At 44.6% G+C, this 13,705-nt stretch overlaps 1 protein-coding gene across 14 annotated transcripts in view; it reads left to right on the top strand.

The window, feature by feature from the left end:
* ADAMTSL3 (ADAMTS like 3) overlaps positions 1–13,705 on the top strand; it is a 214,925-nt gene that overhangs the window by 143,506 nt on the left and 57,714 nt on the right. For all 14 annotated transcript variants that reach the window (XR_009151984.1, XM_058155751.1, XM_058155756.1 and 11 more), the window contains 3 exons: positions 1,635–1,792; positions 4,643–4,754; positions 8,624–8,762. Coding sequence is in view for 13 of the 14 variants with exons in the window: in XM_058155751.1 (XP_058011734.1) it covers positions 1,635–1,792; positions 4,643–4,754; positions 8,624–8,762 (409 nt within the window). In the remaining variant the exon portion in view is untranslated. The remainder of the gene's footprint in view (positions 1–1,634; positions 1,793–4,642; positions 4,755–8,623; positions 8,763–13,705) is intronic.

Raw genomic sequence — 13,705 nt, 5'->3', positions numbered from 1 at the left:
AGCCTGGCAGAACTAAGAGCAATAAATACACTTACAGGCGATTGCTGCCTTTTCATGCACCAGTGTGTTTGTGATGAAAAAGGCAATTTAACGGTCTTGTGTGATATTGGTGCCTCTGGCCTCCTATTTATGATTCCCAGCCTGTATTGAATAATGGATTTGCCCAGCTTTGTCTTAAAAAAAAACTCTCTAAAGAACAGGGGAGGGGGAAATATATTGAATACAAAAATGTGATCCATTCAGAAAGACTAACTTCAAGGGTGCTTGAGGGTTGCCTCCTAAAATAGAGTTTGCATTTGTGAGTATTACCGTATTTTTCTGAGTATAAGACACATTTTTCCCCACCTAAGAGAGTCTTATACTCCGAATGTAACCCCGTGCAGTGCCCAAAATGGCTACCTGGAACAGCTGCTGCCTTTCCCTTACGCCTTCTGCGCTTTGCCTGCTTTAGTCACTGGAGCTCTCTCTGAGGATCAGCTGTGCTTTTGAACCTGTTTTTCAGCCCCAACGTGAGTGAAGCGATCTTCCGTGCTTTGCCTGCTTTTCTTTTCTTTTTTTAAAAAATAATTTTTATTAAACATTTTTCAAAAAACAAAAAAGAATCTTAAAACAATAGTTTCTTTCCAACAATTTCACAACGGTTAAACATTTCTTACTTGTCCATTTTTTCTCCCTTATTTCAATGTATCCTTTATACATACAAGTCTAATATTAATTTATTTACATATATACATATAAAAAACAGTGTATCCAATTTCATTTCTACAAACTACATTTCTTCTGTTTCCTCTTATTTGTTGTTACATTTCTACTCCTGTATCTTCCTTATTTGATCTTTCCTTGCTTTTTATCTCTCCTCTAGCCATTCGTACCAGTTCTCCCATACTATATAATATTCTGTTTCCTCTTTTTCTTGTATCTCCTTTGTAAGTTTATCCATTTCTGCACATTCCAAGACTTTTTTTTTTGCCTGCTTTTCTAATTGCTTCTCCCTCCGACAATCAGCTGTGCTTTCGAAGCACAGCCCCAATCAGCCCCAACCTCAAAACCAGAGAGCAAACTAATGTGCCAGGACTAGCCAGATAAATACCTGATAGGCAGAATTCCCCCCCCCCATTTTCCTCCCCAAAAACTAAGGTGCGTCTTATACTCCAAAAAATACAGGTATGTACAAGGGCAGATTTCTTACTTGGAAGACTTGTCTGGATCGAAAAGATTTGGATGTTTCTTCTGGACTGCTTTTTCCAGAGAATCTCTGTGTTTGTGCGTTCCTGGAATTCTCTTGGTATTATTTTAAAACGATGCCATGAAATGCTTAACTTTTTTTAAAAAAATACTGTGAGGCCGTGCAAAGCAACAGGAATTTCTCCTTAACTGTATACCAGTGATAAATTAGGGTTTTGTTTTTTTTTAAATTTTGTTATACTGGGAATCGTCTGGACATCTATAAATGGAAAGCATGAAAAAATGGGATTGTATATATTGATATATTGATATAAATAGTGCATACGGCAACCTGTGTTTTATATTTACAACATTTGGTGCAGCATGTGCTTTCAGTAAACCAGTGGCATAAATTCATCATAATCTGCTAAAGGATCATTTGTATTCCCCCCACCACTTATGCTTTTCAGTGATTGAATCAAAGACACTACAGGGAGATACTGGAGAACACAGTTTCAATGCCCCTGGAATGTATATCATTGAGAACACGACAGTTGAATTTCAGAAGGGCCCAGAGAGAGAAACGATAAAAATCCCAGGGCCTCTTGGAGCCGATTTCATTGTCAAGGTAAGACACTTTGTGCTGTGTCAAAGTTTTGTCTGGGAATTCCTGTATCTTCACCCCGTCCCACCCAGTCAGGCAGGGAAGATATGTTGCGTACCCCATCAGCCGAAGAATTCCAGATTGTGGGGTCCAGGAAGACAGCCTTCCCTTGTTGTTGCCCCCACCTTGTGGAATGCTCCCCCATCAGAAATGAGGCAAATCCTCTGGCTTTCCATAGACATAAAAACACGGCTTTGCTCCCCTTGCTTGGTGTGCGCGTGCACCCATGGAGCTGGCTAGCATCCTGAACGTCCTTCGCCGTTTTTAAATTAATTTTTAACATCCCTTGCTTCTTTTAAATTTTGCATACTGCTTTTTATGGGTTGATCACTGGGATCTTGTCGATCGAAAGGTCGGCAGTTCAGCGGTTTGAATCCCTAGTGCTGCCGCATAATGGGGTGAGCTCCCGTTACTCACTCCCGTTACTTGTCCTAGCTTCTGCCAACCTAGCACGTAAAAAATGCAAGTAGAAAAAATAGGGACCACCTTTGTTTGGAAGGGAAGAGCGTTCTGTGCGCCTTTGGCGTTCAGTCATGCCGGCCACACGACCGCGGAGACATCGTCGGACAGTGTTGACTCTTCGGCTTTGAAACAAAGATGAGCATTGCCCCCTAGAGTTGGGAACGACTAGCGCACGTGTGAGGGGAACCTTTACCTTTTACACTGGGACCAGAGGTTTTGTCTTCCGAGCTTTCAGACTTGTGCTTCGAAACAAAAACTCTGGTCCCGGTGATCGACCCAGATTGGATCCTGCAACGTTATCCCAAAAGACGTATATTCACCTTCATTTGGGTGAAGGGGCCGGGATAGCTCAGGCTGTAAGAAGCCTGTTATTAAACACAGCTGCCTGCAATTACTGCAGGTTCTAGTCCCACCAGGCCCAAGGTTGACTCAGCCTTCCATCCTTTATAAGGAAGGTAAAATGAGGACCCAGATTGTTGGGGGGGCAATAAGTTGACTTTGTAAAAAAATATACAGATAGAATGAGACTATTGCCTTATACACTGTAAGCCACCCTGAGTCTTCGGAGAAGGGCGGGATATAAATGTAAACAAAACAAAAAAATTGTGTGTTTTTTTTATGCTTTGATATTTTATTGTCCGCTGTCCAAAAGTCCCTCTTGTGAAGGAGATGGGTGGTCTGTAAATGTGATGAATAAATAATTTTGAAAATGTTTTGTTCAACAAATAACAACTTCAGCAGGAAAAGGAAAGTGTTCCAAAGCAGGCCAGACTAAGACACCAACATCCTACAAGTCAGAACTGTTTTTACTGTAAAAGAATCTCGCAAGTTCTGAATGTCCTTCCCACTTTTTCTTGTGAACTAAGGAGGAGCCTGTCTCCAGTTCTAGGAAGGAAATATTTTCTCAAATTAGTTTCTTAGCCAAGGGTTGTTGTTTTTTTTGGAATTTATATCCCGCCCTTCTCCGAAGACTCAGGGCGGCTTACACTATGTCAAGCAATAGTCTTCATCCATTTGTATATTATATACAAAGTCAACTTATTGCCCCCAACAATCTGGGTCCTCATTTTACCTACCTTATAAAAGATGGAAGGCTGAGTCAACCTTGGGCCTGGTGGGACTAGAACCTGCAGTAATTGCAAGCAGTTGTGTTAATGTGACTTAGTCTGCTGAGCCACCAGAGGCCAAACAAAGGTTCAACCATTTGTTTGAAATGCTATAGAGTTTCCTGCCTAAGCAGGAGGTTGGACTAGAAGACCTCCAAGGTCCCTTCCAACTCTATTACTCTATTCATCTTATCTGTCTGTGGACTTGGTAGTGCCTCGTCCTCTTGCCCTTCATTCTGACCTCTTTAGAAAGTGCTAGAATGCACTCAACTGAATTTGTATCTATAGCAATAGCATTTAGCCTTCTCTACCATTTCATAGTGCTTTTACAGCCCTTTCTAAGCAGCTTACAGAGTCAGCCTCTTGCCCCCAATAATCTGGCTCCTCACTTTACCCACCTCGGAAGGATGGAAGGCTGAGTCAACCTCGAGCCCGTCAGGATCAAACTCCTGGAGTGAGTAATGAGCTCGGAATGGGACAGCTTGCCATAGCCAACCATGGCCAACTCACTGCCAGACAATTGAACAATTCTATGTCATTATTTCAAATTGAAATAATGGGCCTCTGGGCCTCTGTGGCTCAGACTGGTAAGACAGTCTGTTATTAACAGCAGCTGCTTGCAATTACTGCAAGTTCAAGTCCCACCAGGCCCAAGGTTGACTCAGCCTTCCATCCTTTATAAGGTAGGTAAAATGAGGTCCCAGATTGTTGGGGGCAATAAAAGTTGACTTTGTATATAATATACAAATGGATGAAGACTATTGCTTAACTCATTGTAAGCCGCCCTGAGTCTTCGGAGAAGGGCGGGATATAAATTCAAATAAAAAAAATTCACATTTTATTCCGTCCCTCCTTTTGCACCCTTTCTTTAATGATTCTATTCCATCGTTTGCGTTTTTTTTCAATTTCAGTGTAACTCTTGTCCTGCAATGAATTGCTGTGGTGAATGGTCCAACACTACGAGTTGGCTGTAGTGAGTTGATCATGGCAAGTTAGCCATGGCAAATTATCATAGATCCCAGTGAGTTAGCCCTGCAGTACCGCATTCTAACCACTGCGCCACCACGGCTCTTATGAGTCGCTCAATGATCAGGCTCAAAGGTCAGGTTGCCCATGAGGTCTTTTTGGTCCTTGCCTGTTGTCATGTGGCTTTCGGCATTGCATTTGGGTGCATGAATTAAACCACGGCAGGCCAAGGATTGCCGACATGCCTTTTTCCAATGTGTTATCATGGGACTCTCTTTAGGCCAGATATACTGCTGCCAAAGAGAGCATGGTTCAGTTCTTCTTCTATCAACCCATAAGTCACCAGTGGCGACAGACAGAATTCTTCCCTTGTACGGTGACATGCGGAGGAGGTGAGTAATGCATGCGGCTTTGGGAGCATGTACAGCTGTGGATGTGAAGCGATAGATATGTACTGTATTTTTCAGAGTATAAGACGCACCTTTCCCGCCCCCCACAAAAAAAAAGAGGGTGAAAATCTGGGTGCGTCTTATACTCCGAATGTAGCCCTGCCCAGCTTCTCAAATGGAGGTTTCAGAGACTGAAAAAAGCATCAAAAATGAAGCTTCTCAGAAAAAAAGCCCCCAAACAGAGCTTCAGAAAAGAAGCCTCCAAACAGAGCTTCAGAAAAGAAGCCTCCAAACAGAGCTTCAGAAAAGAAGCCCCTAAACAGAGCTTCAGAGGCTTTTTTTCTGAAGCTGTTTTGGAGGCTTTCAGAGGCAGAAAAAAAAGCAAGGCACAGAGCTCACAACCAAGGAACCTGTTGCTAAAATTCACCTCTGGGAACAGCTGATTGGGGTATTCCGGGAGGCCGATCCACCTGCCAATCAGCTGTTTTCTTAGTTTCCTCCCCAAAAACTTGTACTTTGAAAAATATGGTAGCTTTCAGGATGAGATTTGTGGGTGATGCAATAAATTGGTGCAGTGTTGTAACTCTTCCCTGTCTGCATTTAAAATGGTGAGCAGAAGTCTCACATTTGCACTAGTTAAGGCATGACACGTATGCTAGTAATCTTTTCAGGACAACAGCTGTCAAACACCGGGTCCTGCCTATTGAAAAGACATTTGAGGAAGAATTGGGGAAGTCTATCCCCAAGTATCCTTTTTCGATAGGCAACTGGACTTCCTTGTTTTTCTTTGAAGACATTTCACTTCTCATCTAAGAAGCTTCTTCAGCTCTGATTGGATGATGGGGAATGGAAGGATTTACCACCCATTCAGAGCTGAGGAAGCTTCTTGGATGAGAAGGGAAACGTCTTCAAAGAAAAATCAGAGCGGAAGAAGCTTCTTGGATGAGAAGCGAAACCTCTTCAAAGAGAAACCAGAGTTATAACAGCACTGAAAAAGTGACTCACGACCAGTCTTCACACTTATGACCATCGCAGCATCTGCACAATTTACATAATTTTTTTAAAAAATCACATAATCACACGGTAACTGGCATACGTTTAATGACAGCTGACCATTTTTCACACGACCATGGCAGTCAGGCGCCCCAAATTCAGACGCTTGGCAACCGACTCATATTTATGACAGCTGCAGCGTCCCAGAGTCATGTGATTCCCCCTTTTGCGACCGTCTGACAAGCAAAGTCAACGGGGAAACCCAGATTCACTTAACGACGGCATCGCAAACTTAACAACTGCTGCGATTCACTTAGCGGCTGCAGAGTTTGCAAAACGGGGCAAGATTCATTTAACAACTGTCTTGCTTAGCAACAGGAAATTTCAGTCTCAGTTGCGGTCGTAAGTCGAGGACTGTCTATACACATACACCTACGCAAAGTGCAAGCCAAATTGTAGTGTCGGCTTCGAAAGCCAAAATGTAGACGCAAAGACTCTTGGGCTTGTAAAAGAATGCATTTCTTCCTCTGTTTTTTTTCTTTTTCCTCCGTTCCCTCTCTTTAAGTAAGAAATGAGCCAAAAATATCGGCTGGATATTAATCTTAATAGTGTGTTTTAGAAAGGTTGCTCTGTTTTTTTAAATGCTTCCGACATAAGGTTGTTTAGCCATTGTCAACTCCCATTTGGCTTCTTTTGCTGGCTTATAAATGACTGGAATATTTTCTGGAGACAATCGTTTTCAAAAGAAAACCAAGAGGGGGAGGCGTAAACGAACAGCCATCCGTCATTCGGCGGATTATTTGTTCAAAACTGCCTTCGGTTCTCCTCCATGAAGCCCGAAGGGATTTCGCCAAGCCATGTGCGTCCCATAAAATGCAGCTGGGTTTAAATCAAGGGTTGAAATGTTCAGGCATTTTACCTTTTAGCGTTGGGACGTCTTTTTTTTTTTACTTGTTCAACGGATTTGGTGCAGGGCGTTAAAATTATTACGATGCTCAATTTTTCTTCCCGGGTTTTGCATTCTTCTGCGTGATGATACTTGATAGATGAGGAAAGATGCTTCATTAGAAATCTTTTATTTGTAACCCTGCAGGCTTTTTCACCTTGGCCAATGTTGGCTTGCTAGTCTTCACATTGCAAGGTTTTTTTTTGGGGGGGGGTGTCCTTTTTGTTTGCTTGCTTAAAAACCAACACACACAGACACATCACCTTTAGCCTGGCTAAGTGGCTAAGACGCTGAGTTTGTTGATCAGAAAGGTCGGCAGTTCGGCGGTTTGAATCCCTAGCGTAGGTCTGCGTGAGCAGGGGGTTGGACTAGATGACCTCCAAGGTCCCTTCCAACTCTGTTACAGTTACCTGACAAAGAAGCCTGCCCTTCCTTACAAATGAGCTTCTCTTCCTTCCTCTGCCTCCTTAATTGTAGATCCCTTACACCCGGGCAGCTTTCTGGAGAGTTGTGTTTTCTTTGTCTTCACCTCCTGTTGCTGAGCATGGAGGAGCCAGGCTAAAAATATTTGTGGTTTTGCAGGGCTGGGCCGAGTGGTGGGTTTGGCTCTCCTCTTGAGTAAGAGAGATTGCGGCTTCCAGTTTTAATTACTTTTGGTGTTGCCTGAAGCCACAGGAAAATCTGCCAATGATACATTTCTGTGAGCTACCTCAGTATATATAGCATGGTAAGCTGCGTGCAAATTTTAGACAGCATGCTATGGAAGAGGTTCAAAGAGAAATTCAAAATTTCTGCTTCTGGACATCCCCCCCCCTTCCTTCCTTCCTTCCTTCCCTCCCTCCCTCCCTCCCTTCCTTCTCTCCCTCCCATCTTCCTTCCTTCCTTCCTTCCTTCCTTCCTTCCTTCCTTCCTTCCTTCCTTCCTTCCTTCCTTCCTTCCTTCCTTCCTCCCTCCCTCCCTCCCTCCCTCCCTTCCTTCCTTCCTTCCTTTTTGCAAGTTCTGCATTATTAGGATTGAAGCTTGCAGTAGGTTTTATTTAGGAGCTGCCCAGAGATTCAGCCTCCAAGCCACAGAGAGGAAGTTCAGGAAAATGATGTGCCTGTTTCTTTAAGGTAGATAGACTTTGAAATGAGATGAACTCAGATAATAGATAACAGATTAACAGAGTTGGAAGGGACCTTGTAGATCATCTAGTCCAACCCCCTGCTCAAGCAGGAGACCCTACACCATTTCTGACAGATGTTAGTCCAGTCTCTTCTTGAAAGCTTCCAGTGATGAAGCTCCCACAACTTCTGAAGGCAACTTCTGTGCTCACAGTCAGAAAATTTCTCCTTATTTCCAGGTTGAATCTTGTCAGTTTCAGCTGACAGAATTGTGTCTCCCCAAAGCACCAGGTTCCATCACTGAGAGGGTTACAAAGCAGGGGTGAAATCCAATTTCCCCCCCCCTACTGGTTCTGTGGGTGTGGCTTGGTGGGCTTGGCAGGGGAAGGATATTGCAAAATCTCCATTCCCACACCACTCTGGGGCCAGCCAGAGGTGGTATTTGCCGGTTCTCCAAACCGCTCAAAAGTTCCGCTACCGGTTCTCCAGGACCTGTCAGAACCTGCTGAATTTCACCCCTGTTACAAAGGGGTTGAGGCACATTCTGATGGCTCCATTGTAATCATGGGGGAATCAGAGCAGGTGGGAATGTGCCTTGTTGACGGGAAGGGAGTGTATAACCAAAAAGGGAAGCAGCTGCTGTGATCACATGGCTGTGCAAATGTATTACGTGGTTGTGGGTGGTATGCCACTCGGTTCGCCGGTGTCGTAAGGCATGGCTAGTGAAAAAGACAAATGGAGGAGGCGTGAGGCATTGCAAGGAGAAATGGGTGACTGAATAATTAGGCCGATCTGATCCTCAGATGTGGCCCATTCTCACCCCATTCTAGGTTATCAGCTGAACTCCGCAGAATGCGTAGATATCCGTTCCAAGCGGGTGGTACCAGATCAGTATTGCCATTATTATCCTGAAAACAAGAAACCCAAACCAAAGCTGAAAGAATGCAACATGGATCCCTGCCCTTCAAGGTTTGTATGCCAAGGTATAAATATGGGTGGTTGGCATTTTAGTTTCCAAGTCCTTGCTAATTCCTTTTTATTTATAACTAGCCGGGTGCCCATTACTCACAAAGGCAGTGATGGGCTGAGCTCTCAATATATGTAGGAAGTATATCTCTACTCTACGCTACTCTACATTACAGTATGCTACTCTATGCTACGTCATGCTATGCTACCCTACATTAGTCTCCTCACCTTTCCCTCTCTGTTCCTCTCCTTTTTCCGCTCCATCTCTTTCTCCTTCTCCCTCTCCTTCTCTTTCTCCCTCTCCCTCTCCTTCTGCCTCTGCCTTTTGTTTTTCCTCTGCCTCTCCTCCTCTTTCTTCCTTTCCCTCTGCCTCTCCTTTTTCCTCCTCCTCCTCCTTCTCTTTCTCCTTCTCTCTCTCCTTCCGCCTCTTCTTTTTCCTTTCCTTCTCCTTCTCCTCCTCTTTCTCTTTCTCCCTCTCCTTCTGCCTCTCCCTCTCCTCTCCTCTCCTCCCCACTCCACTCCACTCCACTCTTTATACTCTTACATTTTTAAAAAAATATAGAAATGAATTGACACCTTGGTGTTCTTGTATCTGCATACTCCTATTCTTGAGTGACGTTTTAAATCTGTTTCTGTGGGGTTGCTCTAAACCTAAACACCAACTGGTCTGAGGTGAAGATTCTTCCCATAGAACTGCAAGATAAAATCCTGGCTTCTCAAACGGGGAGATGCAGGGAGGATCATTAAAAACGACATTCAGAGGGGATGGTGTCTTATCAGAATGAGGCTCCAACATGATATGATCTTGGTTTCGGAGGAGAAATGATGGGGTGGAAAAATGTTTCGAGGTCACCATCTCCTGAACTGTGGGCAATGCCTGAGGATTCTGGTACATTATGACCTCCATGGATGTTGTTGAGGAAAGAGACGTCATTACCAAGGAGATATCCTCCCGGCCCTCATTCTTCCACCTTCAGAGTCCAGAGAACAACGAATGAATCCAAGATGCTAAAACTCTTCACCATCATCCATTACTTGTCCTTCTTCAAGGCATTCTGATTTTTTCCCAGCTTGCTCATTGGGAATGCTTGACCTACTGGAGGCCACAAGCGATCACATGACTTCCTTTCCTTTTTGGATCAGTGTTCTGTTTCCCTCCCCCAATACTCCCAAGAAAGAGTCAGTCAAAGGCCTCCTCTTCTGCTTTATTTACATAGATAAATGTCCTGGCCACGTCTACCCACGGGCCTGCCAAGTTTCTGGAGATAACGAGGAAATTATAGATAAGGCCAGAATTACTCACGAATATATTCTTCCCTCCATTGATACAGTTTGCCCGCGCAAATTCATTGCTTTGTCCAAGACAAAAAACCAGGAAGTCCCGCCTCCTATTTATAGTCTCTGCAGATGTCACTGCATGACCATCATTCCTTGGCTTTATCCCAACGCTGCTTCTGCGGCACGCGCCGATCACGTCTGCACAGCCTTGCATCACTCCAAAACTGTTCTTGGGGCGTTGCCAAATCAGAAGAAGGCTCGAGAGAATCAGGCCTTGCTGGCCCCTCCTCCTCCCTTTGAGTGGGTGCCAGGGAGGGAGAGGGCTCAAGAGAAACAGGGCTTGCCAGGTCTTCTCCCTCACTTTCTGAATCATCCGAGTCCAGGAGTCCAGGTCCAGGAACCTGGGTCACAACAATCAGCCTCTGAAAGCGTCAATCTATTTTAAGGGAAACGGACTCCAGTTCTGTGCAAGGCAAGGCCCTTGTACCACATCTGGCTTTTGCCAAGTTCCTAAAGCAGCTGCAGGTTGCATATTGAGTTGCACAATGACATTTAAGGCTGCTGGCCGTTGGACTGTCTGGTGCTGTTTCCTGGCTCTGCAAGAGCATCTTAAAATAACATTCAATATCTAGCCCAAAACCCTTAAATGCCAGCTGGCAATGTCGCTGATCTATCCAATAAATAAAAGAGAAATGCTTCAAGGGTGGGTTTTATTTCCTACAACTAAATTATCCTTTTCTTCTAATCCCAGTGGAATAAAATCATTTGGTTGTGAGATCTCTAAAGCTTGGCTACACAGAGGTTCCCAGATCCTTCTGGCAGGTCTATCCTCGCAAAGGACATCTTGTGTCTCCTTTGAGCTATATAGACTTCCAGAATTCTCCCGCTACCCATCTTCAAGCGTCTGAGGTTGAGAAACACTGCTTTACACACTCCAAGATGAGCTGAACATGCAGCCAACAGCACAAGTTGATAATACTGATAAAAGAAAATATTTGCAGCTCAGGAAAGATCTGTGGGCTCCTTGGTGCTCTCTGAGCTTGGCTGTTTTCTTGCAGATGTTTCGTCATGCAAGTAGGAAGCATCATCAATGCTAGTGCAACACTGATGATGTTATCTAGTTTGATCATGAAATACCAGGAAGAAAACAACCAAGCTCAGGGAGCACCAAGGATCTCACAAACTGTACTGATCGTGTTTAGATTTGCCAATCAATTTTATTTTTATTTTATTTTTTTTGCTCTTAAGAGCCTAATTCTGAAATAGTATAGGTCATTAGTGGGTTTCAAATTCCAGCGCTGGAATTCAGGGAATAAATTGTTACGCAAATTTTCTGGATTGGTCATTGGGACCAAAAGTTTGTTCTTCTTATAGAACAGCCCAAGGCACACATTCTGGAGAGAGTGAAGTTGCCTGACCCTGAGGATGGTCTCCAGTATGTGCCTGAAAGCTTGGAAGAAGAATGAAACTTGGGTCCCAGTGACAAACTCAGATCCTGCAGCATTATCCTGGGACACATATATTTGCCTTCTCCTTTCACAAGAGAGACAGGCAGGCAGGCAGCTCTTCGAACAGTTAAACTTTCTGGAGCTTCATGAGAGTTTTATTAAAGGGTGAGGAAGTGTGTAATACGAGGACTTGCCATTAAATATTGAGAATTCTAGAGATGAAGGTGCTAAAATTCTTGGGTGTGTGTGTGAGGGGTGAATGTTCTTCTTCGTTTCCTATTACTTCTTCTCGTAGTTATTCGGACCAGACTCAAGTCTGAGGGTTGGAATGCCCAACCTCCAAGACTTGTGGGACTACTTCAGTTGAAGTCCTCTGGGCTCAATTGCTGGAGATGGGCCAGAATGTTTGAGATGGAATCCATGGAGAAGCAGAGACAGAGCCTGCTGTTTTCCTAATCACACCAGGGCAGAGGGCTGGGTTTTGCCATTTTCATCCCTGGCCCTTCCGGAACAAAGTTTTTGCATATCGCAGTTCCTTACTGTGCCTCAAGAAGACTCTGAAGCTTGTTACATTCACAATTCCAGATAGCACACTAATCCCCGAAGGAGCGGTATTAATTTACGTAGTTCCACCCATATACAAGGACCCTAAAAGGGAACGAAAAAAACGAGGGTCAGCCCTTGGAGGCTAAAAACAGAAAATCAAGAAGCAGGAAGGGGAACAGGAAAAGAATTGGCAATTGCATTTCAGTTAAAGACTCTTTTGCAAAGAATGTTTCCAAGCAGATCCTTGGAATCAGGGTTCCAAGTAACACCCCCAACAAAAGAAGACTCCGAGGCTTGAGTTTCCTCAAAGTTCCTTTTTCTTGAAGATGTCATATTGTCACATCTAGGAAAACCCGAATCTGAAAGTTTCCAGGTTTTCCCCACCCAAGTGAAAGTTCAAGTCCCTGCCCAGCATCCACATATCCATCACATGGTCCAATCATCCACCGTCCAAACTGGAGAAACCTCCCAGTCATGTGGGACCCTACCGGTGCCAGGGCAATGTGTCCTTGACTCTCTGAGAGAGGAATGTTGTTTTGACTACATATCACCCATACTCTATGCAATCCCCCCTCCCATTTTCCCACAGAAGAAGATGTGGCAGGCTTGAAGGCCCAAATGAAAAAGATGGCTTCCAGGTCTGACAGGCCGCCCCACCCCCCTCATCAGAAAAGCGTGTCCTGGAATGAGAGTAACACAGGGGGTTAAAATCAATCACTTAACCTCCCCTCCCCCCCTCCCCAGGGGGACCCTTTGGCTTATCATGTATCTTTCACCTGGAAGCCTATTTCATTCCGCTAGAATTTTGGAATGACAGAAATATCTGTGGAAAACCTGATTTCTGAGGAGGGATTGAAAACATCAAAAGGCTTCACTGTCGTGTCCCACTCCTCCTCTGACGGCCGGGTTAGGGAAGTCCATATCAAGCGTGGCCGCAAAGCCTCTGCAGCTTTGCCAAAGTTCTGTCAGAGTTCTCAGAGCAGGCAGGAGACCAGGATGTGACTTCAGCAATCCAAATTAGACTTTGCCTGACTCAAAGAATGCCAGAAAGCAGATCCTTTATAGGCCATGGGGTGTGGCTCCATGACTCAGCACTTATTCAGGCCTGCCCCTCCCTTCCTTTTGCTGACATCGCCTCTCCATTCTCCGGAAGCGTGGATCTATCTATCCACTGCATCGTTTCGTCCCCAGCTGCCGGCAATTCCAGCTCGTGGTTGGCTTCAGGCGCACATGCTATCAGGGGGAGGTTTGTTTGTTCGGTTTGTCCAGGCATGGTGCCAGGGCTGGGGGGCTGGAGGCATGCCAGGACATTCTTCTGCACTATCAGTCTCTGGCTGACATAGCAGGAGATGAGAGGGGCCCGGCTGCGGAGAGGGGGGCGAGCGAGGCACAACATTCACAATGGTGTTCAGGAAGCAGCTCCTTGTATTAGAGGCAATGAAGACCCTAACTTCAGATGATTAATATCGAGGATTCTGGATATATGTTTTTCTCTATTGTAATTTCCAGCAGAGAAATTACAATCCCAGCTAACAACAGATGTGTATAGATGTGTTCTATACAGGCAGAGTGAGTGAATTGTGGATGCCATAATCTCTAAAGTAACATCAGCTTTTAGACCTTTCCCCCATCCACCCACCCACCTACTCCAACTCTTCTCGGGGACTAGGAAAA

Source organism: Ahaetulla prasina, chromosome 13 (assembly GCF_028640845.1).
Source record: "Ahaetulla prasina isolate Xishuangbanna chromosome 13, ASM2864084v1, whole genome shotgun sequence".
In the NCBI taxonomy this organism is placed as follows: Eukaryota; Metazoa; Chordata; class Lepidosauria; order Squamata; family Colubridae; genus Ahaetulla; species Ahaetulla prasina.
This window is presented reverse-complemented; position numbering and strand designations above follow the sequence as displayed.